At 46.5% G+C, this 25,672-nt stretch overlaps 1 protein-coding gene across 8 annotated transcripts in view; it reads right to left on the reverse strand.

Annotated features, from left to right (window-relative positions):
• The window catches only part of PHRF1 (PHD and ring finger domains 1), a 352,385-nt gene that overhangs the window by 188,860 nt on the left and 137,853 nt on the right, over positions 1-25,672 (reverse strand). For all 8 annotated transcript variants that reach the window (XM_029582942.1, XM_029582938.1, XM_029582941.1 and 5 more), the window contains 2 exons: positions 25,220-25,343; positions 7,806-7,924 (listed from right to left, as the gene is read on the reverse strand). In XM_029582942.1, the coding sequence (XP_029438802.1) occupies positions 7,806-7,924; positions 25,220-25,343 (243 nt within the window). The remainder of the gene's footprint in view (positions 1-7,805; positions 7,925-25,219; positions 25,344-25,672) is intronic.

Genomic DNA, 25,672 nt, shown 5'->3' on the forward strand with positions numbered 1-25,672 from the left:
TTGAAAGATTGAGTGGTTGTAATATCAAACTTTCAACATCCATGCTGTCAGGGATAGGGACTGAAGGTTGGGATGTCGTAACCGGCCCTGATCCTGAGTTATGAGAGTGGGAGCTATGCCCAGTCGAATTGGATCCCTGACTGAGAGGTCCAACAGTGTGGGAAACCATACTTGTCGAGGCAAATATGGGGCTATGAGTATCATGGACCCCTTGTCCTGTTGTAGTTTCACCAGAGTTTTGGTTATGAGCGGTATTGGAGGATACGCGTATAGTAGGCCTGAGTTCCAAGGCCGAGCAAAGGCGTCCTTGGCTGGTTGGTTCTTCTGTTTGTGTAGAGAACAGAACTTGTCCACTTTGTGATTGAGATGTGACGCAAAGCGGTCTATTGTTGGTTGGCCCCAATGTTGGAATATCCTGGCCGCTACTGCAGGATCCAGGGACCATTCGTGTGGTTGGAATTGACGACTGAGTCGATCCGCTACGACATTGTGTATACCTGCCAGATAAGTGGCTCGTAGGAACATTGAGTGATTCAGGGCCCAGCCCCAAATTTGTGCAGCTTCCGGACACAGGAGATACGAGCCCGTACCTCCCTGTTTGTTGATGTACCACATGGCTACTGTATTGTCTGTTTGAATCAGAATAGTCTTGTGTGAAATGCAATCCTTGAACACATGTAGTGCATAACGTATAGCTCGAAGTTCCAGAAAATTGATTTGATATGTTGCTTCAAGTTTTGTCCAAGTTCCTTGAGTTTGGAGATTGTCTATGTGAGCTCCCCAACCCAAGGTGGATGCATCTGTAGTTAAAGTAATTTGTGGAACTGGTTGTTGGAAGGGTAAGCCCTTGCGCAAGTTGTCTGTGTTGATCCACCAAAGGAGCGAAGAGTGTAGTTGGTGGGTTACCTGAATTGGAGAATGTAGTGGTTGAATGGCTTGGATCCATTGTGACCGTAATGTCCATTGGGTTACTCTCATGGCTAGTCTTGCCATAGGAGTGACATGAACTGTGGAGGCCATGTGGCCTAGTAAAATTAGAATACGATGAGCTGTTGTCTGCGTGCTTGAGAAAATCAAGTGTGCTAGGAAGGTTAATGTTTCTGCTCGATCCTCGGGTAGAAAAGCCTTTGCAAGGACGATGTTCAACTCTGCTCCTATGAATTGGAGCAAGTGAGACGGTGTGAGGTGGGACTTTTGATAATTTATGAGAAATACCATGGCATGAAGTAGAGCAATGGTTTGATTGAGAGAATTGATTGCTCCTTGTTGAGACTGACTCCTGATGAGCCAATCGTCTAGGTATGGGAAGACATGAACACCTTGTTTGTGTAAGTGTGCTGCTATTACTGCCAGACATTTTGTGAATACTCTGGGAGCAGAGGCGAGTCCGAAGGGCAGTACCCTGTATTGGAAATGTTGATGACCTACCATGAAACGCAGATATTTGCGGTGAGGAGGAAATATTGGGATGTGAGCATATGCATCTTGAAGGTCCAGAGAACACAGCCAATCTTCTTTTTGGAGGAGTGGAAGCATGGTACCTAGCGAGGCCATTCTGAACTTTTCCTTTTTTAGAAATTTGTTTAGATTTCTGAGGTCTAGGATGGGCCGTAGGCCTCCTGATTTCTTTGGAATGAGGAAATATCGGAAGTAGAATCCTCTGCCCTGCTAAGACTGGGGCACTGGCTCTATGGCCCTGGATTTCAGAAGGGTGGATAATTCTATTTGAAGTTGAGGAATGTGATTTCTGTTGGGAGGAATCAGAGGTGCTTGAAGCTCTGTAGGTATTGTTAGGAAATTGAGCTTGTACCTGTGGAATATGATGGAAAGAACCCATTGATCTGTAGTTATGGTTTTCCATGTGCTGTAGAAATGGGATAATCTTCCCCCCACTGGTAAGTGTGAGTGAGGATTCAGAGATTGGCTGGGTTCTCTGGAGATGTTTTCAAAAACCAGCTGTGGGACCTGTTTGAGCGGCAGGTGCAGGTCTGGTTGTTCTTTGTTGGCGAGGTTGTGGCCTGTGCTGGGATCTTGGTTGGCGAGGCCTAGTTGCCGGTGGATAGTATCTTTTAGGACGGTAATAGGGCCTGCGAATATCCCTTCGCTGGGTACGACGTACAGCGTGGGTAGTGGTATCATGAGGCATGGAAGATAACTGCCTTAAGGTCTCCGTATGCTCTTTTAGTTGAGAGACCGCTTCTTGAACTTTTGTGCCAAATAAGTTATCCCCTGCACAGGGTAGGTCTACCAACTTTTCTTGGACCTCTGTTCTGAGGTCTGATGCCTTTAGCCAGGCCCATCTGTGAGCACTTATGCCAGAAGCTGCCACCCTTGAGGCTGTCTCAAAAGAGTCATAGGCGGCTCTAACTTCACGCTTGCCGGCTTCAAAAGCTTTTTGAATGAGATGTTGTGCTGGCTCTCTGAATTCCTGGGGCAAGGATGGTATGAACTCCTCCATCTGCTTCCAGAGGTTCCTTTGGTACTGTGTGATGTACAATTGGTAGGCTGCAATTCTAGAATTGAGGATTGCACCTTGAAAAACCTTCCTTCCAAATGTGTCCAAGAACCTATTATCCTTCCCTAGAGGATTAGAGGAGTGCACTCTTGATCTTTTTGCTTTTTTCTGTGCTGATTCTACCACCACAGAAGAATGCGGCAGTTGGGATTTCTGGGAACCTGGTGCAGGTTGGACTAAATAGGTGGAGTCCATTCTTTTATTGATGGGAAGAACAGAGCAAGGATGTTCCCACATTCTTTGTTGAAGTTGAAGAAGAATATCATGGATAGGTATTGCCATGACTTGCTTGGGGGGTCTACGAATTGTAGCACCTCAAGAGTTTGGTGACGGAGATCCTGCTCAGATTCTAATTTAAATGGAATAGAGTCGGCCATCTCTTGGATAAAAGAGGAGAAAGTAAGGTCTTCTGGTGGAGACTGCTTTCTTGGATGAGGAGGAGACGGGTCAGACATGAAAGTTTCTGAGGTGTCAGATTGTGTGTCGCTGCAGGAATCATATTCTGGAGTATGAGTACCTGGTTTTTTAGCTGGATGTGGAGGAGGTACACCAGAGGGTCCTGGAATGGGTTCTTGTGGAGAAGCCTCCTCTTCCACCGGGTTTGGAGGTAAAGAATCCAGGAGATCCTGATATTTTTTCTGAAGTATTGAATATAATCTTGCTTCAGATGATGTATCCACTGTAGAAGAAAGTGGCATCGTAGATTTTGTCTTTGTCATCGCTGACATCGGTGTCTTGTCTCTCGATGACTGCTCGGTACCCATGGTGTGTATATACGGCGATGCCTGATGAAAACGAGCAGGAAGCATCGATGGTATACTCGATGAAAAATTAGGCATCAATGAGGGCATCGAGGTGAATGTAGTCGTTCGCTCTGGAGGGAGGAACGAATCCGGAAGCCGGACGGGGCTTTGCGCTGCTATGGTTGTTGTCGACATGGCAGTGAGTGGCATAGATCTAGTGGCCGGTGTCGAGTAAGCCTCCATTGTCGAGGCAATGGCTGGCATCGAGAGAGCACCCCAGCATCGAGACAGGCCCCGGCATTGGGAGAGTTCCCGGCATTGGGTCGATACCCGGCATCGGGAAATGCCCCGGAATCGCTGGCACCATCGATGGAAGAGACCTCGGTACTGATTGTACCGGCATCGGTGAAGTCGATGTTAAAGGGGACGTCACCGGCAGGTGTTCCTTAATCGCTTGTAAAACTGCCTCTTATGTAGGCTGTGAAGTCCTGTGGCATCGACGAAGGTGGTGCCACCGGTGGAAGTGTCGATGCCTCTGTATGCTGCAGAAGTGACGTCGGAGTAGGCCCTTCAGGCACCGAGGCTATAGTAAGTTTAGGCCGTTTTGGTAACGGTTCTCCTCGGTCAAGTGCCGACGGTGAGGTCGGGGCGTGTCTGTGGCGATGTATAGATGTTTAGGCCGGACATCTACTGCCGAGTGTATCGACGATGTCGACGGAATAGGGGAGGATTTATCTCCGGAACAGTCAGCTCGGTGCTTTTTTTAACAGTACCTTTTTCGATACTCCGGATGGCGAAGATTTCGAAGAAGTAGCCGGAGAAGGAGTCAGTTGTAAGCTGAATAGCTGTTGGATCTTCTCCTGGCGGAGCTTACGGCCTTTTGGCGTCATCTCTTGACATTTCTCACACGATGAAATGTCGTGTTTTTCCCCGAGACTTCTAACGCACTCTTTGTGCGGATCGGTAACCGACATTGTGCGGTTACAATTCGGGCATTTTTTGAATCCTGAGGACATCTTGACATCGACAGCTGTCGATGACAGAAAATTGAATTTTGGGGGTTTTTTTTTTGAAAACCGAAATAATTCACCAGCCGGTGATATATGAAAAAATTTTTGAGACCCTTAATGGAGAGAAATATATATTAGAATTGTAACACTGAGGTAACTCAGAGGGCTCCGATATCCGTGCTGCTGTCCAGCTGCGTGGAAAAACGAAGACTGAAGTGAGACCCCTGTGGCAGAGAATATCATGGCATGCTGGGCATGCCCAGTAGCCCCAGGCTGCCAGTCAAAAGTTTCTAGAAACTTTGACAGAAGTTTTCCCGCACTAGGGCTCCGTTACTGACGTCACCCATATGTGAGGACTAGCATCCTGCTTGTCCTGGGATAATAACACTTACAACCAGAAATGAGTTTATGCCACCTCAGGCCAATGAAAGAGTTACATTTTCAGCATAAGCTCTCTTGGGCTCTCTTTAAATGACACCTACAACTGAACAAAACGTAAGCTCTCTGAGACGGGCACCAGTCAAGTTTTCTTGCGGAACAGTACATGCACAGTTCCAAAGTGCATACTGCTCAGCTGTTGGTGCCCACCCAAGAGAGCTTTTGCTTTGATTTTACATACTATGCCTTGCCAGAATGGTCTTGGATGCAAAAATGTGTCCAAAAGTTAGGTTGTACAGCACCAATTTCACATGCAATACCATTTTGCATGGCAAGTAAAATCAAAGCATAAGCTCTCTTGGGTGGACAGCTAGCTGAACAAAGTGTAAGCTCTCTGGGGAACATCTACATCTAAACAGTATGCCAAAGTCAGGCTGCACAGAACTAGTAACTAGAACTTTCCTGCCATCCCCTGTCATTGATTTCCTGCCATCCCCTGTCATTGATGCAGAGAGTAATGTCTCATACCCCACGGATGAGTCTCATACCCCACGGATGCGTCCATTTCCGCAACTCAAAGGAACTGTTGTTCGACTAATTGCACTATCTTATAACTTGCTTAATTCATATACACTATGTAAATTTGTACATAATTCTTATCCTGTAAGCACCCTCTCCTGCTTTTTGCCCTTCTCTCCAGTTAGAATTTGTTTAACCTATCTTTTCTCTAACAGCCTAGTTCCACGTTCCCTGTTATAATGTAACTTTTGCTTTCTCTGTTAACTGGTTCCCCCTAGTTTATTGTAAACCGGTACGATAAGACCTGGTCTTGAGCATCGGTATATTAAAAGAATTTAAATAAATAAATAAATAAATAGTAAATTGTTCACCAATAGGTGCCGACCCAGACAGCTTATACTGAAAATTACCCTGGGTCTGAGGAGGAGTAAACTCATATTGCTGGTGGCTGAAGTTATTCTATTGCTGTGCCCTCTGTGGCAGAAGCAGCTAGACACTATCAACCGATCACAGCAATAGAATATGGCCACTAAAAGTGTAAGTTACCGTATTTTTCGCTCCATAAGATGCACTTTTTCCCCCCCCAAAAGTGGGGGGGGGAAATGTCTGTGCGTCTTATGGTGCGAATATAAAAAACCCCCCAAAAAACCCTAACTACAATCCCCCAACCCTCCTGACTCCCCCCAAGACCTGCCAAAAGTCCCTGGTGGTCCAGCGGGGGTCCGGGAGCGATCTCCTGCACTTGGCCCATCGGCTGCCAGTAATCAAAATGGTGCATTGGTGCTACCGGTGCTACTGGTGCCATTGGTGCTACCAGTGCCAAAATGGCCCTCCCCAGACCAGAAAACGAAATGGGGCCAAAAAAAGTGTTATGCACTCCCCTAATTTGCTCCATAAGACTCACAGACAGCCAGTTTAGCACACATTTTTTTTTTTTTTAAATTTTCCCCCTCTGAATCCTAGGTGTGTCTAATGGTCAGGTGCGTCTTATGGAGCAAAAAATATGGTACCGTATTTTTCGCTCCATAAGACGCACTTTTTTTCCCCCAAAAGTGGGGGGAAAATGTATGTGCGTCTTATGGAGCGAATATAAAAAAAAAAAAAAAAAAACACAAAAATCTAACAACCCCCCACCCTCCTGACTCCCCCAAGACCTGCCGACTTAGTTTACCGCAACCCCCACCCTCCTGACCCCCCCAAGACCTGCCGACTTAGTTTACCGCAACCCTCCTGACCCCCCCAAGACCTGCCAAACGTCCCTGGTGGTCCAGCGGGGGTCCAAGAACGATCTCCTGGGTGTGGGGCCGTCGGCTGCCAGTAATCAAAATGGCGCCGACGGCCCTTTGCCCTCACTATGTCACTGGGACCGACCGCTGCTATTGGTTGGTCTCAGTGACATAGTGAGGGCAATGGGCCGTCGGCGCCATTTTGATTACTGGCAGCCGACGGCCCACGCCCAGGAGATCGTTCCCGGACCGCTCCTGGACCCCCGCTGGACCACCAGGGACGTTTGGCAGGTCTTGGGGGGGTCAGGAGGGTGGAGGGTTGCGGTAAATTAAGTCGGCAGGTCTTGTGGGGGGGGGGTCAGGAGGGTTGCGGTAAATTAAGTCGGCAGGTCTTGTGGGGGGGGGTCAGGAGGGTTGCGGTAAATTAAGTCGGCAGGTCTTGGGGGGGTCAGGAGGGTGGGGGGTGGCGGTAAATTAAGTCGGCAGGTCTTGGGGGGGTCAGGAGGGGGGGTTGCGGTAAATTAAGTCGGCAGGTCTTGGGGGGGGTCAGGAGGGTGGGGGGTTGCGGTAAATTAAGTCGGCAGGTCTTGGGGGGGTCAGGAGGGTGGGGGTTGTTAATTTAAAGGGTTGGGATGGGGTTCCCAGAGAAAGAAAAGTTTTCTGATCTGGGGAGTGGACCGAAATGGCCCTCCCCAGACCCGAAAACAAAATGGGGAGAAAAAAAAAAAAAAAGCTATGCACTCCCCTAATTTGCTCCATAAGACGCCCAGACGCAGAGCCGGTTTAGCACAAATTTATTTATTTATTTATTTTTTTTCCCCCTCTGAATCCTAGGTGCGTCTTATGGTCAGGTGCGTCTTATGGAGCGAAAAATACGGTAAGTTTTACTTCTGACTCTGACCCAGGAGTTAAATTTCCAACATTAAGAAAATGTGCCCTGCACTGCTGGGGATTTCAATGCACTCATGCTAATTTTCTTCTGGTTTTTACTGCTGTTTTAATGTGCACTTTTTCCACATTAAAACCCTTGTTAAATACCAGGTTTAACTTGCAGCAGAAAAATGTGCGCTAAAACAGGAGTAAAAATCTGTGCTACTATCATTGCATATTCTTCTATCGGCCCCTGAATGTCCATGTGTAGTTATAGCTTCTGCAAGTATGAGTACCCGTAACCTTGCCTCTCAGGTTCCGTACCTGGGAGTTTCTCGAGCCCTGATCTGTGAAGCTCTCTCCCTCTATCTAATTCGGACTTCCAGCTTCCGTATATGTGATTATTTCCCTCTAATGAAGAATATTAGATTCTGTACATATGAGAATCTCTACTGCTGCATGAGTCTCCCTCTGACCTTCTCTGGCTCTGTACCTATGTTTCCTCCTTACATTTCATGATGCTGCTGTTAAATACCACACCAACCTTTAGTTTCCTTCCCTTCCTCCGTCGTCTGTGTTTGCGAGTCCTTTTCCCTGTGCTTGTGCTCCTTGAGCCACTCTTTGTCTGAGTTTTTTTTTTGCTTCTTGCTTTCTTCCTTCTTCCTGAAGAAGCAAAAATGACAAGTTGTCATTAAAGGCTTCCAATATATCACATATTACAAGGAAAATAGCTTATAACCTTCTAAAAGGTAAAGAAGACTGGAGAAATTACTTACCTGATAATTTCGTTTTCCTCAGGACCAATGTGTATTGTGCTCTCCTTATTTATTTATTTATTTTAAGTTTTTCTATACCGGCATTCGCGATGAGTATCGCATCATGTCGGTTTACAATTAACAAGTGAAGAGGTAACAGCAGAGGTATAGCAGATGGGAGATGGAGTCAGATTTCAAAGCTGATGTCACCCTTACATATACCCGTGCAGCAAGTTTAGCTCTTCAGTATTCTCTTTGAAAAGCCAGTGTGGATATATGTTGCTTTATACTTGATTAACCTTGAACTGGTTCAACTGATTATATATATATATATATAAAAAAACTTTTGAAACTGGAGACCACCAGTGCACTCAAACAAACACAGACACTGGACAACTGTGGGTGTCTTGAACTAGGGGTAGGCCATGGCTTACCCGTACTTGCTCAGTCTTGAGATTTGATATCAGAGGTTCTCGATTTCTGGAGCAGCCGTGGGCGGGATGCTGAGTCCATCTGTCTACACTAAGGAAAACGAAATTACCAGGTAAGTAATTTCTCCATTTCCTAGTGTGTAGCCAGATGGACTCAGGACCAATGGGATATACAAAAGCTACTCCCGAACAGGGTGGGAGGGCTGCTCGTGACCCACTTAGTACTGCCCTTGTTAAGGCTGTATCCTGGAGAAGGTGTGAAGGGAGGACCATGTCGGGTCTGATCTGTTTCAGACCCGACATGGTCTGATCTGTTTCAGTCTGATCTGTTTCAGACCTTGGTTTCAGATCTGTCGGGCAGCGACCATGTCGCTGCCTGACAGATCTGAAACCAAGCTGGAGAAAGCAGCTTGGTTTCAGCCCAGGAGACTGCCTGGGCCCTTGTAGAATGTGCCTTGACCTGTAGAGGTAATGGTTTTCCTGCCTCTATGTAGGCTGCCTTGATTACTTCTTTGATCCAGCGGGCTATGGTCAACTGCGATGCCGCTTCCCCTTGTTTCTTCCCGCTGTGAAGAACGAACAGGTGATCAGTTTTGCGCAAGGGTTCCGATCTTTTCAGGTATTGGACTAGGATTCTGCCAATATTCATGTGGCGAAGGAGGCGTGAGTCTTCTGAATCCTTGTGCTCATCTGGGGAAGGATATGATTTGGTTCATATGGAACTGGGAAACCACTTTCGGTAGGAAGGATGGTACTGTACGCAGTTGTATGGTGCCCGAGGTGAACCTGAGGAACGGTTCCCGACAGGATAGTGCTTGATGTTCGAGATGCGCCGAGCTGAGCATATTGCAACCAAAAATGCTGTCTTTAAGGTCAGGAGAAGTAGAGACATACCGCGTGTTGGTCTGAAGGAATCCCCTGCTAGGAAGTCTACTACTAGGTTGAGGTTCCATAGAGGCACTGGCCATTTTAGGGGTGGTCGGAGTTGCTTCACTCCTTTCAGGAAGCGAGACACATCAGGATGAGTTGATAGTCTGATACCGTCCACTTCGGACCTGAAACAGGTCAGTGCTGCGACTTGGACCTTGAGGGAGTTGAGACACAACCCCGTCCTCATGCCGTCCTGTAGGAATTCTAGGATCGTGGGAATCTTGGCTGTCCTCAGGAGGAGACCGCGGTCTTCACACCAGGCTTCAAATACTCTCCAGATCCATATGGAAGACAGAGACGTGGAGAACTTGCATGCCCAGAGCAGGGTGTTAATCACGGCTTTTGAGTAGCCGCGCTTCTTTAGGCTAGTCCTTCTCAAGGTCCATATTGTAAGAGAGAATCGAGCCGGGTCTTCGTGGGAGATCGGTCCCTGCTGAAGAAGGTCCATGTATGGAGGTACACGCAGAGGATCCCCTGCCAGTAGTCTTCACATGTCTGTGTACCATGGTCTTCTTGGCCAGTCTGGGGTGACTAGTAAAACTAGTCCCCTGTGGTGCTCTATATTGTGGATGATCCTGCCCAGAGTGGCCAGGGTGGGAAGGTGTACAGAAGGTCCTTCCCCTGGCCAGTTCTGGACGAGAGCGTCGATTCCCTGAGATTGTGGTTCTCATCTGCGGCTGAAGAACCTGGGGACTTGGGCATTGAGACGAGTTGCCAGTAGGTCCATGACTGGGAGACCCCATCGATTTACTATCAGCTGGAAGGCCGTGTCCGCCAGCGACCATTCCCCCGGACCTAGGCTCTCTCTGCTGAGGTAGTCCGCTGAGATGTTGTCTTTTCCTGAGATGTGGGAGGCCAAAATCCCTTGCAGATTTAATTCTGCCCACGCCATGAGGGGGTCTATTTCCAGAGACACCTGCTAGCTCTTGGTTCCTCCCTGGCGGTTGATGTAGGCAATGGTTGTCGCATTGACCGACATGACTGACAGACTCACCTCAGAGTCTGTGACAATCATAGGCAGGCTAGTCTGACCGCTCGAACTTTCAGGCAGTTTATGTTCCACCTGCCTCTTCCTTATTCCATTGTCCCTGGGTCGTCAGTTCCCAACAGTGGGATCTCCATCCTTGCAGACTCGTGTCTGTGGTGAGCAAGATCCAGTTCAGTGGGGATAGTATGGTCTTCCTGTAGCCACCATTGAAGCTGATCCCAAACCTCTATCGGTAGCTGGAGGCGAATTGAGTAGTTCTGGGACTCTGGGTTCCATCGTGACAATAGGGAACGTTGTAGCGGTCGCATATGGGCCCTTGCCTATGGGACGACTTCCAGAGTTGATGTCATGAGGCCGAGGACTTTAAGGTAATCCCATACCTTGGGGTGAACTGAGGTCAGCAGTTTTTGCAATTGACCCATCAGTTTTATTCTTCTTGGAGGTGGCAGGTAGACCTTGTTCTGTTTCGTATCGAACCGGACTCCCAGGTATTCTTGTGACTGGGAGGTCAGTAGACAGCTCTTTCCTGTGTTCACGACCCACCCGAGTTCTTGTAGTAGGTTCTTGACTCTGGTGGTCGCGTGGTGAGTCTCCTCCGGAGACTTTGCCCTGATCAACCAATCATCCAAATAAGGATATACCAGGACCTCTCCTTTCCTCAGTGCTGCCACCACTACCACCATAATTTTGATGAAGGTTCTGGAGGCGGTAGCTAGTCCGAAGAGTAGCGCCTGGTATTGATAATGATGACCCAGTATAGCAAAGCGCAGGAAGCGCTGGTGGTCCTGATGGACCAGGATGTGAAGGTAGGCTTCGGATAGGTCCAGGGACGTTAAGAATTCTCCCGGTTGTACCGCCATTATAATGGAGTGTAGGGTTTCCATGTGGAAGTGTGGTACCTTCAGGTAACGGTTGACGGCCTTGAGGTCCAGGATGGGCCCGAATGTTCCTTCTTTCTTGGGAACGATAAAACAGATGGAATAGTGGCCAGTATTTGGTTGAAGTGTGGGCACTGGGGCTATTGCCTTCAGGCTGAATAGTCTTGCTAATGTGGTTTCCACTGCCAGTCTCTTGGAGTGGGAATGGCAAGGTGATCTCAAATTTGTCTGGAGGGAAGCTTTGGAATTACAGAGATTACCCCTCTCGAATGATAGTTAGGACCCACTTGTCAGATGTTATCTCGACCCATCTTTGGTAGAAGAGGGCAAGTCTGCCCCCTATGTCTTCTTCCTGTGGATGGGTCTGCCTTCTCATTGTGGGGTACGGCTGGAGCCTGCCCCAGCCTGCTCCCCTCTTAATGTGCCTGTTCCGAAAGGAATGAGACCTCCCTGAAGGCTAGGTGCTTGGGACTGTGCGTTCTTGTAAGGTTTAAAATGCTGCGATCCTCTACCCTTGGTTCTTCTGGGTGAGGAGCGCTGATATGTTCTTTTGTTCCTGTCTTCAGGTAATTGGGGTACTGGGGATTCGTCCCATTTGTTGGCTAACTTCTCCAGTTCGCTCCTGAACAGGAGAGATCCTTTAAAGGGCATTCTCGTGAGGTTCACTTTGGAAGTCGCGTCAGCCAACCAATTCCGGAGCCACAGTTGTCTTCTGGCCGCTACTGCCGCGGTGACAGCCCTGGCTGAGGTGCGCATGAGGTCTGCGGTAGCATCAGCGAGGAAGGAGACCATAGGCTCCATCGCTTCTCCGGGCGTGGTTGCGTCTCTGGAGAGGATCAAACAGGAACATGCCACCAATGCGCAGCAGGAAGCAATTTGTAGCGTCATTGCTGATACATCAAAGGACTGCTTAAGGATGGCTTCCAGCCTTCTGTCCTGTGTGTCCTTCAGTGCCACTCCTCCCTCCACAGGGATCATAGTGCGCTTTGAGACTGCACAGATCATAGCATCCACTTTAGGGAAGCGTAGGAGTTCCTTAGCCGTGGGTTCCAGCGGGTATAGGGCTTCTAGGGCTCACCCCCTATGAAGCTGGCCTCTGGAGCATTCCATTCCAGGTCAATCAGTTCCTTGCTGGGCTCCAACATAGGAAAGAGCATGAGGCCTTGTGGAGGTACACCAACATGGGATTCTTCTTTGGTTCCGATATAGGCTCCGTGCCTGGAAGACCCTGTGTCTTCATAGTCTGGGACACGAGGGCTAGTAATTCGTCCTTGTGGAAGAATCAGAGCATGGTCCAGGTATGGCTCCATCCCTGGGGGGAGTCAGTTTCCTCATCTGAGGTGTCTGGATCCCCACCAGGGAGGATCTTGGTTAGGAGAGGCATGTCTCGAGGAACTCAGGAGGTGCCGGGAAGAGCTTGTGCTTCCGGCAGGGTTTGAGTCAGGTGGGCAGTAGGGGCTGGTTGTGCCTGGACAAAGGTTTGCACTCCTTTAAAAAATTCCACCCAGGAGAAGGTTCCTGGGTCCATGTTGATCCCAGGAGGGATTGTAGTGGGAGCCCCGGAGGTACTTTCCTGTGGGGGCACAGAGTTGGAAATACTTAGGTCCGGGGTGCCAGTGGTTCCGGATCCCTCTCCTGGCTGTAGGGGGTCTTTGTTTTGGTTCTCCCTGGGCCTGTTCACACTGTTGGCACAGGAGGGATTCCAATTCAGGCTGCGCGGCTGACACTTCCTTTGCCCAGTGGCACACTGGGCAAAGGAAGTGTCCCTTGGCTTTCTTGGATGGCGGTGCCATTGTTTGTGCACGTGTACAGCTTAAAAACGCATCTATGTGTGGAGGTATGCGCGCAGATGCGCTTAGTTGTGCGTGCCGGATGCGCAGAAGTTATGCGTACAGCGTGCGCACAAGTTGTGAGTACGGACCTTAGACTTTGTGCATGCGGCACAGTTATGCATGCAGCTATGCGTGCGGCCTAGTTGTGCGCACAGCACAGATGTGCGAGCAGCAAGCGTGTGCCTTTATGGGCGCGCTCAAGTTAGGTGCCTTGGGCCTCCGGCCTGCCCCGCGCGTACCGTCAGTCGAGGGGGGAAAATGGCACAGACGACCCCTATGGCAAGATGGTGACCCCCCCCCGGAGGGTCTCCACATGTGTGGACCCTCGCACCGAATCTGGGCCTAGCCAAACAAGGGCTGCTCAACCTGATTTTAAACCTTGTCGGGAGGAAGATCTGTATGGCTATTCGAGCCTTGGAGACCGGAGATTTATAAGTAAAGGTTTCTACCTTATCTGGTCTTGGCGCTTACCTTCACCGCCGCGCTTGAATCTGCACCTTTCAGCCACCCTGGGGGCTAAGTCCACGCAGGGATCGACTGCCAGACCAAGGCTTACCCCTGAGGGATATCGAAATCACCTCAGGAAAGTCTCAACTGTGGGAGGGACTGTTAGGTTTCACCTCAGGAGAAGGGGGGCTCACTTCTTAACAGGTACATTTTCTTTTCTTCTTTGTTAAAAATGTTACACTCTTCTCTTTTGGATAGTGTCAACAACTGCTATCGAGACGGAGAAATACTGAAGAGCTAAGCTTGCTGCACGGGTATATGTAGGATGGCGTCAGCTTTGAAATCTGACTCCGTCTCCCATCTGCTATCAGGAGAGCACAATACCCATTGGTCCTGAGTCCATCTGGCTACATGCTAGGAAAATTTAATTTACTAAGCTTTCAAAGATTTAACTGGATTCATTCAAAGCACTATGATAGCAGGGAAAATGTATACTTATTCATTGCAAGATGTACCAGAGATTTTTAAAAATTTTAATGTTCTGGTATTCCCTAAAGGAAAATTGGTTCTTACCTGCTAATTTTCATTCCTGTAGTACCATGGATCAGTCCAGACCCTGGGTTATGTCACCAATCCAGCAGAGGGAGGCAGAGAAAACATTCTAATGACTCTGACGTATACCCTGGAGCACCACCTGCAGCCAATCAGTATTGACCAGTATCAAAGCAGAAATTTAACTACTAACATATTAACTAGCTATCTAAACAGGAGAATGAATTTCCAACTCACAAATCCTAAATGGAAGCAGAATCCCAAAAAAAAAAAATCTTGGGAATAAACAAGAAAATATTAAGAAAAATAGACAGCATGAAAAGGCGGTTTAATCACCCAAACAGTGAACGAGCAGACTCTCTGAAAAGATAAATATAATACACAGACATAAAGGGTGGGCGTCTGGACTGATCCATGGTACTACAGGAACGAATATTAGCAAGTAAGAACCAATTTTCCTTTCCCTGTACGTACCTGGATCAGTCCAGACCCTGGGATGTACCAGAGCTGATTCAATTAGGGTGGGACACAGAGTCCTGCTCGGAGAACACTCTCTCCGAAGGCTGCCGAACTTGGAGCGTGAACATCCAAGCGGTAATGACGAGCAAAAGTATGCAACGACTTCCAAGTCGCTGCTTTACAAATCTCCTGAGGAGAAACTGTCATTCTGCCCAAGAGGTAGCCTGTGACCTAGTAGAATGAGCTCTCAACCCTTCAGAGGAAGGTCACGACGAGCTAGAAGATAAGCTGAATGAATTGTCTCTTTTAACCAATGAGCAATCGTAGCCTTCGAAACCTTATGACCTTTGCGAGGGCCACTCCACAAAACAAATGATCAGACAATCAAAAATTGTAACTTCAAGATAACAGAGCTCGTCATACATCCAATTTTTTTAAGATCCCTAGAGGAAGGATCCAAACGATCTAAACACGGAAAAGCCGGAAGCTCTATGGACTGATTTAAATGGAAAGAAGATACTACCTTAGGTAAAAAAGATGGAACAGTCCGTAATGAAATTCCTGTATCAGAAATTCTAAGAAAAGGCTCTCTGCAAGACCAGGCCTGCAACTCTGAAATTCTACGAGCTAAAGAAATGGCCACAAGAAACACCACCTTCAATGTGAGATCTTCAAAGTCGCATGATTAAGGGGTTCAAAGGGAGTCGAACACAGAGCCCTAAGAACCAAATTCAAACTCCAAGCAGGACAAGGATTCCAAAATGGAGGACGTAGATGTTGCACACCTTTGAGAAAACGCACTACATCCGGATGCGCAGCCAAGGATAATCCCTGAACCTTACCACGAAAACATCCAAGCGCTGCCATTTGTACCCGTAAGGAACTACAGGACAAACCCTTGGCTAATCCATCTTGTAAAAAAGATAAAATATTAGATACAGAAGAGTGAACTGGATCTACTTGATGCTCATTACACCAAGATTCAAAAACCTTCCACACCCTTGCATAAGCCAAAGATGTAGAAGGTTTTCTAGAACACAAAGTAGTCACTACAGCATCTGAATAAACTTTATTCTTTAACAGACGCCTCTCAAAAGCCATGCTGCTAGAGAGAAGCATTTGACCTCTTCCAAACAAACCGGACCCTGAGCCAGAAGGCACGGAAGATCTCGAAATCGAAGGGAACCGTCCAGTGCTAGTCTGACCAGGTCCGCGAACCACGGACGGCGTGGCCACTCCGGAGCCACTAAGACAACGTCGACTTGTTGAACTTCTATCCGACGCAGAACCTTGCCAATCAGAGGCCAGGGAGGGAACACGTAGAGAAGAACATCCCTTGGCCAAGGAAGTACCAGAGCATCTACTCCTTCCGCTCCTCTTTCCCTCCAGCGGCTGAAGAACAGAGGGGCTTTGACATTCTGAAATGTGGCCATGAGATCCATTGCCGGAGTGGACCATCTGTTGCATATTATTTAATAGGCTTCCTCGCACAGTTCCCACTCACCTGGGTCGAGATGATGCCGACTGAGAAAGTTGGCTTGAATGTTGTCCACCCCGGCAATGTGTGAGGCTGCGATGCTGAGCAGATGTTGCAGATGCTGAGCAGCTGTTGTGCTTCCTGAGCTACCAGGAAGCTTCGGGTTCCTCACTGATGGTTGATGTACGCTACCGTGGTCGCATTGTCGGAAAGAACCAGTACCGACTTCCCGCAAAGGAGAGGTTGAAGAGCGATTAAGGCTAAACGAACCGTTCTGGTCTCTAAAAGATTGATCGACTACTGCGCTTCCTCTTCGGACCACTGACCCTGAACAGATGTATTCTGACATACTGCTCCCCAGCCTGAAAGACTGGCGTCGGTAGTGACCACAGTCCATTCTGGAATCTCTAGCGGTACACGTTGTTGCAGATTCGCTGTCTGTAACCACCAATCTAAGCTGGAACGAGCTGTCTCTGTAAGAGGAAGGGGAAGGTGGTATAGTTCCGAAACCGGATTCCAGCGTGAAAGCAATGCAGACTGAAGTGGTCTCATGTGCGCAAAGGCCCAGGGAACCAACTCCAGAGTAGAGGTCATTAAACCTAAAACTATCAAGTAATCCCGCACACAAGGAATAGGAATAGACTAAGTCTCAAATTTGTGATTGAACTTGAGAAGGCGATGCTCCGGAAGGAACACTATCCCTTGAAGAGAGTGTCGAACCGTGCACCCAAAAACTCCAGAGATTGGGAAGGTAATAGGTGACTCTTGTCTTCGTTGATCACCCAGCCTAGAGACTGCAAAAAGCTGATTACCCTGTTGATTGTATAATAACAAAGATTCCAACTTCGCTCGAATCAACCAGTCGTCCAGGTACGGATGTACCAACAGGCCCTCCTTCCTGAGTTGAGCGGCCACCACTACCATTATCTTGGTAAATGTTCTGGGAGCTGTGGCTAATCCGAATGGGAGAGCCCTGAATTGATAATGTTGCCCTAGAATGCAAAACCTGAGAAACTTCTGATGATCGGATCGAATGCCGATATGAAGATAAGCTTCGGTGAGGTCGAGAGATGCTAGAAATTCTCCTCTGTGAACCGAAGCTATGACAGACTGAAGAGTCTCCATCCGGAACTATGGAATCCTTAGACAATGGTTGACCCTTTTGAGATCGAGAATGGGACGAAAGGTTCCTTCCTTTTTGGAAACGACGAAGAAAATTGAATAACGACCTTTCCGATGTTGGAACTGGAACTATAGCTCCTAGGTCGCTTAAACGCTGTAGCGAGTATTGGATAGAACCCATTGATCAGACGTACATCTGGCCCATTCTCCATAAAACAGAGACAGCCTGCCCCCTATGACGGGAACTGGAGAAAAGACTGGCCTTATCTCATTGGACAGATTTTGTGCCTCCTGAGACTTGGGAAGTTCCAGGTCTACCAAAGCGGCGGCCACGAAAGGACTGAGACCAATTCTGTTGTCTACCTGAAGACTGTTTAGCTGGAGGAGCCAACGGATGAGAAGAACGAAATATTCTGTTAGACCGAAAACGAGAGCGAGATGAAAAAGCTTCTAGGTCTAGGACGGTCCTCTGGCAATTTGTGAATCTTATTTTCCCCTAGGTACAAAATTAAATCTTCCAATTCCTTACCAAATAATAATTTTCCCTTAAAGGGTAAAGCCCCTAATTGAGCTTTGGAGGATGCGTCTGCGGACCAATTCCTCAACCAGAGAAGTCTGCGAGCCGATACAGAAGCAACAATAGAGCAAGCCGAGATCCTAATGAGATCATATAAAGCATCTGCACTATAAGCAACTGTAGCTTCCAGTCTACCAGCATGAGCAACTTCCTCTTCAGAGGGAAGAATTGTTTTGTAAAGCCTGGACCCATCTTAGTCCAGCTCGCAAAGCCAAGCTACTACACATGGCTGCCCGCACACCAAGAGCAGAAACCTCAAAACTTTGCTTAAGCTGAACCTCCAGCTTACGATCTTGGAGATCTTTAAGAGCCGTAGCCCCAGTTACTGGAATAGTTGTTTTCTTAGTGACAGCTGAAACAGCGGCATCCACCTTAGGAAATTTTCAAATTTCCAAAGCTTCCTCAGGAAATGGATACAATTTTTCCATGGCTTGTGCTACCTAAAGCCCCAACTCAGGAGTATCCCACTCCCGGTATATAAGGTCAGTGAGAGAAAGATGAAAAGGAAATGATGTCGTGGGACCTTTAAGGCCAAGCAACACTGGGTCAACGCCACCCATCCGAGAATCCTTCACTGGAGCCTCGAGACCCAATTCCAGTAAAATTGCTGGAATTAAGGGACTAAGTTCCTCTCTTCTAAACAGGCGGACTACTTTGGGGTCATCCCCATCCGCAACATGAGGGTCTGAACTAATGCTCAAAGCAGGGGATTCATTTAAATCCCCCTCCAGCAAGGACTTGTCCGGGATAGGTAAAGAGCCATGCTCAGAATCATCTGAAGAAGAAAAAATTGTCTGATCCGGACCCGGACGAAGGGGACGCTTCGGAGCTGACCCCACTCCCAAATCCGTGGAACTAGCCCTTTTAGAGGAACGTGGCTTTAACCTCTGTTCAGATGAGAGACTCTTATGTCTCTTGTGAAATTTCTTAGATTTGTAAGCTTTGCGAAGAAAACGAAGAAAATCCCCTGAAAAGGCAGGAGAAGAGGAAGAAGAATCTGAAATCTCCTCCAGGCTTTCAGCCGATAAATATGGTCCTGTTTCGCGCGGCTTGTCCCCCCCCCCAGGGACCGCCGGCTGCGGCGACAGCGGAGGCGGGTCAGAAGCACCCTGAATAGCTTGTTGTGTCGCCACTCTCAGAGTAGACAGGAGTGCCTCAGTTCCAGCACTGCAGCGAAATGAGTCCGGGGCAGGATAGCAGCTGGGCCGAGGTTTTAGGGCTGCGCGAAGTGGCCAAGTCCCTTTTGTTATCAGCAAACTTGATGAGCCTTCCCCCCTGGGGAGACACGATGAACAGAGACTCTCCCTGGAGAGACGCGTGCGCGCATCTCCACAAGCGCGGCAGGCCGCGCCTCGCGGCATTATAAAGAAAAAACGGCGCGAAATAAAAAGTATGAAATAAACTAAAAAATTAAAAGAAACCGCGGTGAAAAACGAAGGCACGGGCCCACCGAACACCAAAAGGTAAGTAAACAACGATTCAGCAGTGAAGAATTATTTTTATTTTTTACCTGACCGAAACGCCATGGCCTCCAGGAGCTGCTCCAAGTAGGGTGAGTGAGCCGGACCCCCCGGTATCACCCCTGCCAGGAGTGGTTGCTGGGTTCAAAACCTCCCCAACTCCGGCAGCCTCAAAAACCAGGAGGGATAGTCCTCTCAGGACTTGGCAACCTCCCGGGAGGCAGTGAAATGGCTGTGAAGAAAAATATTTTTATTTTTTTTTAAATAACTTAAATGAAAAGAACAGGCTCTCTTCAAAAGAAAAAGAAAGTCTGCAAAAAATTAACTCCTAAACTACCTGACTAAAAAATAACAAACTACCACAGACTGCAGGGATCAGGGACATCCACCTCTGCTGGGAGACAGAGAAATACTGATTGGCTGCAGGTGGTGCTCCAGGGTATACGTCAGAGTCATTAGAATGTTTTCTCTGCCGCCCTCTGCTGGATTGGTGACATAACCCAGGGTCTGGACTGATCCAGGTACGTACAGGGAAAGTAGCTTCAGGGTTCTATCTATGATTACATCACACAAGGTGGGGGTTGCTGAGGGGTAGAGGCCAATAGAGAGTTTGTGCAATGAATTATTGTTTGAACCAAGAAATTAAAGATTTTGAGGTCTGCATCACTTAAGTCATGCCATTTATTGCTCATAGAACAGTCTAGACACTGGTAATACTTCCCAAACCAATATTCAGGAAGATAATAAATATTGGTTTTGCCACAGAGAGTGACAGTCTCACACGTGCTACACTTCTATAAAAACCTAAGACAATTTTGGACAAGGGCATGCAGAATAATTACAGGTATACTGAATATCCAATGTGCACATTTTTTTCAAATTATTTGGAAACCAGCTGTAATTATGGAAACAATTTCTCTCTGTAATAATAAAATAAAATACAATAAATAGTTTACTATCCTTGGCCTTAAAATTAATCTTTAACAGGAAAGATAATAAATTCTACTAAGAATATAGCTCTACAAAGGAATTGTTTTATTTATAAATATTAAGCTATTGCAGCCAAAAATATAATCAACTTGTAAAATCTCTAGAAATCTGGAAACCTGTAGAAAACTGTGTACACCAGGTGCTGTAATAGCAACTTTTTTTTTTGCTGAGGCATTATGTTGTATAATATAGAGTAGTATCCTCTCAGACAGTTTTCGTTTACTGGGTATTTTATGCCCAGTAAATGAAAACTGTATTTAATTCACAAGCATTTTATACAACTAGCTATTTTCTCTGAGAACAAACAGGATTAATCAATCATACAAGTGAGAATCCCTATCTAAGATTTGCTTTAACAGTAACAAGGCTGACAAAAAGAAATTATTGGGTTAAACATGTGCTAGACAAAATATAATATTTAAAATTAAAATGCAAAATAAAAATAAACTAAAACAGAACCCACAATTATTTGTATTTTCAGAAGGCGTTTGACAAAGTCCCTCATGAGAAGCTTCTAAGAAAACTAAAAAGTCATGGGATAGGAGGCAATGTCCTTTCATGAATTACAACTTTGTTAAAAGACAGGAAACAGAGAGTAGGATTAAATGGTCAATTTTCTCAGTGGAAAAGAGTAAACAGTGGAGTGCATCAGGGATCTGTACTTGGACCAGTGCTTTTCAATATATTTATAAATAATCTGGAAAGGAATAAGACAAGTGAGGTAATCAAATTTGCGGATGATACAAAATTATTCCGAGTAGTTAAATCACAAGCAGATTGTGATACATTAAGGAGGACCTTGCAAGACAAGCATTTTATCCAAATGGCAGATGAAATTTAATGTGGACAAGTGCAAAGTGTTGCATATAGGGAAGAATAACCCTTGCTGTAGTTACACGATGTTAGGTTCCATATTAGGAGCTACCACCCAGGAAAAAGATCTAGGCATCATAGTGATAATACTTTCAAATCGTCTGCTCAGTGTGCTGCAGCAGTCAAAAAAGCAAACAGAATGTTAGGAATTATTAGGAGGGGAATTGTTAATACAACGGAAATTGTCATAATGCCTCTGTATCGCTCCATGGTGAGACCACACCTTGAATATTGTGTACAATTCTGGCTGTATCTCAAAAAAGATATAGTTGCGATGGAGAAGGTACAGAGAAGGGCAACCAAAATGATAAAGGGAATGGAACAGCTTTCCTATGAGGAAAGGCTGAAGAGGTTAGGGCTGTTCAGCTTGGAGAAGAGACGGCTGAGGGGGGATATGTTAGATGTCTTAAGATCATGAGGGGTCTTGAACGAGTAGATGTGAATCAGTTATTTACACTTTCGGGGGCATTCCATGAAGTTAGAAAGTAGCACATTTAAGAATAATCGGAGAAAAATCTTTTTCACTCAATGCACAATTAAGCTCTGGAATTTGTTGCCAGAGGATGTGGTTAGTGCAGTTAGTGTAGCTGGGTTCAAAAAAGGTTTGGATGAGTTCTTGGAGGAGAAGTCCATTAACTGCTATTAATCAAGTTTACTTAGGGAATAGCCACTGCTATTAATTGCATCAGTAGCATGGGATCTTCTTAGATTTTGGGTACTTGCCAGGTTCTTATGGCCTGGATTGGCCTCTGTTGGAAACAGGATGCTGGGCTTGATGGACCCTTGGTCTGACCCAGCATGGCAATTTCTTATGTTCTTAATTAAAATATAAAAATACATATGGCTTGCTAACTCTGATTACTATCTCCCCCTTCGATGCGCCTATCCAGAAATACCAAAAGCCTCTTTGAAAAGGACTCCCCTTCCCCAGCTCACAGATCATCGGTGCAGCTCCACGGTTCTTCAGCATCAAAGCCACCGATGCCGGTGGCTCGGACATTCTCACCCTAAAAAGATTTTCCATTTTTTCAAGGCGAGCGCGACGTCCCTTCAGGGTCATCTGGTTGCACAAGTGACACCCCCGGACGTCGTGTGATGCACACATTGTGTGGATCCGTAATGTCCTCAGGTTTTCGTCAGTGCACTCAGGGCACCGACGAAAACCTGAGGAGGCCATGATGATATGAACTGAATGGGGTGAAAAATGACAAGAGGCGGCGGGGGCCCGATGCCAGCAGGCACCGAGGCATTTTACATTAATTAAAATTAGTGAATCGCCTAACACAAAAAGGCCTAGGCGATGAACAGTACATACACAATCATAAAAACAGATATTAAACAAAACTGACTCCATCTGCTGGACGGGGGACATAACCCACCGCCTGGACTGATCCTGGTACGTACAGGGAATAGGCTAACTTAAAAATTAAAAAGAAAAAACTTTTTAATTTTTTTTCTGAAATTTTGTATGCAATCACATTGTCTAAGATAGACAGGGAGTGAGTTCCAGAGAGCAGGCCCAGCAACAGAGAAAGCGCATTCACGAGAAGTGTGTTATCGTGCATTTTTAGGGGAAGGAATCTCAAGACGTCCCTCTGAGAGGAACGCAGGGTTCTGGAAGGTTGATAACATTTTAAAATTGCATTGGCTCAAACACATGAATGGTCATTTAAAAGTTTGAAAATTAACATTCCCGTTTTGTATTTGATCTTCTTCTGAATCGGTAACCAATGGAGCTCGATCAATGTGGGGGTAATGTGATCATTCCTTCTCGGGCCTGATATTAATCTAGCCACTGAATTCAAAAGCAACTGGAGCGAACGGAGAATTACAGATGGGATCCCAATATATAAGTTATTGCAATAGTCTATAATGGGAAAAATTAAAGCTTGTAAAACTGTATGAAAACTGGGAGGGGGGGAGGAGGGGGGGTGAAGGAGCTTTTTGAGACCTGAGAGGACTCAGTCTTTAGAATCCTTGGGATATGACGTTTGATTTATGGACGGAAAGAGTATTGTCAAGAATGACACCAAGGCTTGACCTAGAAGAAAGCAGAGTTGCTTACCTGTAACAAGTGTTCTCCTAGAACAGCAGGATGGTAGTCTTCACGAAACCCGCCCTCCACCCTGCGGATTTGGGTTTCTCCTAAATTTATTTTATTTTTTGTAATTCTATGTTACGAGACTGAAGAGGGACCCCACTTGGACATGTGGATAGGGACATGCTCAGTTTGCCAATCAAAATTTCTAGAAACTTTGACATAAGTTTTCCGTGCCGGGCTCCATCTGATGATGTCATCCATGTATGAGGACTAACATCCTGCTGTCCTAGGAGAACACCTGTCACAGGTAAGCAACACTGCTTTCTGCTCCTTCTTCCTGCACTTCTCCCCTTAAAGTCTCTATTTTACCTTTCTGCCTTTCTACCCCATCGTGTATATCTTCTCCTTTCTATATTACCTCTGTCTGCCTTTTCATATATATTATACCTCTCTCCTCTCTTATGCCCATCTCCCCCCCCCACCCCTTCATACTCCTATTCTACATCTCTGGCCCTATCCTGTGCCACCAGTATTCTCTTCAAAAGCAATTGTGGACAGACCAGCAAAAAACCTGATTAAAAACATGATTTAAAACAGGTAACCAGACCAAGTTAAGCATGTAAAAAACTTTGGGCTCATAAAAAGCACGCCCAAAAACAGAGCGCGCAACGTGTGCACAGAGCAGAAGAGCGTGCAAAAACGGCCGCTGCAGCCTACCTCGTGGCATGCAAGAAAAAAAGTCTAAGCGAGAGGCCTAGCCCACCGGGGGCCGCTCAACCCGCTAGGATGCCCAGTTCCCCAACCCCATTGGGAGTAGCTACGAATGTCGGTACGGCGCGCAGAGCACGGAGACCAGAGGAAGTCCTAAAACCCATCTAACTCTCCCTGATTTAGGATAAACTTTTCTCTTTTTTTTTTTTTAAACCTTACCTGAGCTCAGTGCTTACCGATTGAGTACAGAGACTGTCTCTAGCTGCTCGGCCTCCTGCACCCACTGCCTTTCAGCTGACCTAGCAGCTAAGTCCACACCAGGAACCCAGCTACCGGACCAAGGTACACCTCTGAGGGACCACAGAAATCACCTCGGGAATTGTCAACTAGGGGAAGGACCTATAGACATCACCACAGGAGAGTGGGGCTTTCTTTTCCTGAATTTAGAATTTCCAATTTCTCCTTCCAAAAATGAAGCAATCCCCATAGGGAGATACACATCCACCATCTGCTGGAAACAGAGAATACTGGCAGGCTGGGGTCACTGCAGGGCTATATATACTGTGACATCAGCTTACTCCGTCTCCATCTGCTGGCAAGGGAGCATAAACCACTGGTCCTGAGTCCTGTCTACACACTAGGAAAAGATTTTTTTTAATTTCTCTCTGGTATGAGGGCTTCTATAACATTCATAAAACGCCCAGACCTCTATAGCCTAATGACAAACCTGTGATCAGGAGCCACAGTCTGCGACTTCCCTTCATTACACAATATACATACATTCTAAATCCCACCTGTAGCTGATGCTGTTGTCTAACTATCTGGATCCCATCCTATCAGAGGTTGTAAATGATATATCTGCACCGCTCCCAGAATCGTGCTGGCCTAAGAAGCAGAAGTGATGGTGCACTAGGCCAGCCCCTGATGAAAATATTTTATTTCAAACTAAAGAGATTAGCATTGAGAAGCTTTCCCTTGAGCCCCAACACTTCAGGACAGTGAGTAACATGCTCCTCAGCTTAAAAGCATCCATCTATGAGCAGATCCTCCTAGACACCACAGAGCCCAACAGTGGACCAAACCTTCCCACAAAAGCATGCAGTGCTGTTAGAGGGAGAGGAATGCAGGGTTTCTAGAAACAAGTTCTTAACTTGCCAAGAACATAACTTCTACTTTAAATGCTAATTCCCAACTTTTGAGAATGCAAATCTGCTTATTTCAGCAGATTTCACCTAAGCTGAATTTTGGAGCCTTATGACCTTTAAAAGGAAAAGCATGCCGAGTACTAAAGACGTTCAATGGCCAGGTGGCAAAGACCACCACAAAACTGACTTGGACCTAGCTAGTCATCAGTAGGTTGCCACATACGTACTTGGCTTCAGAGGGTTTAATCCTGGTCTCTTGTTTTGTGGACTTAGCAAACCTGGGGCATTACCTGTTTTAGCTTTCCAATTTGCAGTGGTTCCAGAAGCCAGAGGTCGCTGGTACACAGCTGTGTTCAACCCTGCTATGACAGCATCAATTGTTTCATCCAGCAGAGATAAATGCTGTGGCACATGCTGTACAACAAAAGGACCAAATGTCAGGCAAGCGGGCACTTCTATTGACATTAGAACCAAATGTGAGGCATGTGAGCACCACCATCAGCAACTGAATCATACATGAGACACAGGGACAACACCAGCAACACAATCTTGTACACATGCACAGAATCCTAATTATGTAATTAACTTAACAATCATGTCATTTACCTGTTTTGCTTTGCCCTTATATATTATCTATAGTGATATTTTTGGACTTGGTTATTCATAGTTTCATTTGGATTTGTTTATGGGAGTGATTATGTATATTTGAAACAAAATTTATTAAATGAAATAATTAGATGACT

This window comes from Rhinatrema bivittatum, chromosome 17 (assembly GCF_901001135.1).
Source record: "Rhinatrema bivittatum chromosome 17, aRhiBiv1.1, whole genome shotgun sequence".
Lineage (NCBI taxonomy): Eukaryota > Metazoa > Chordata > Amphibia > Gymnophiona > Rhinatrematidae > Rhinatrema > Rhinatrema bivittatum.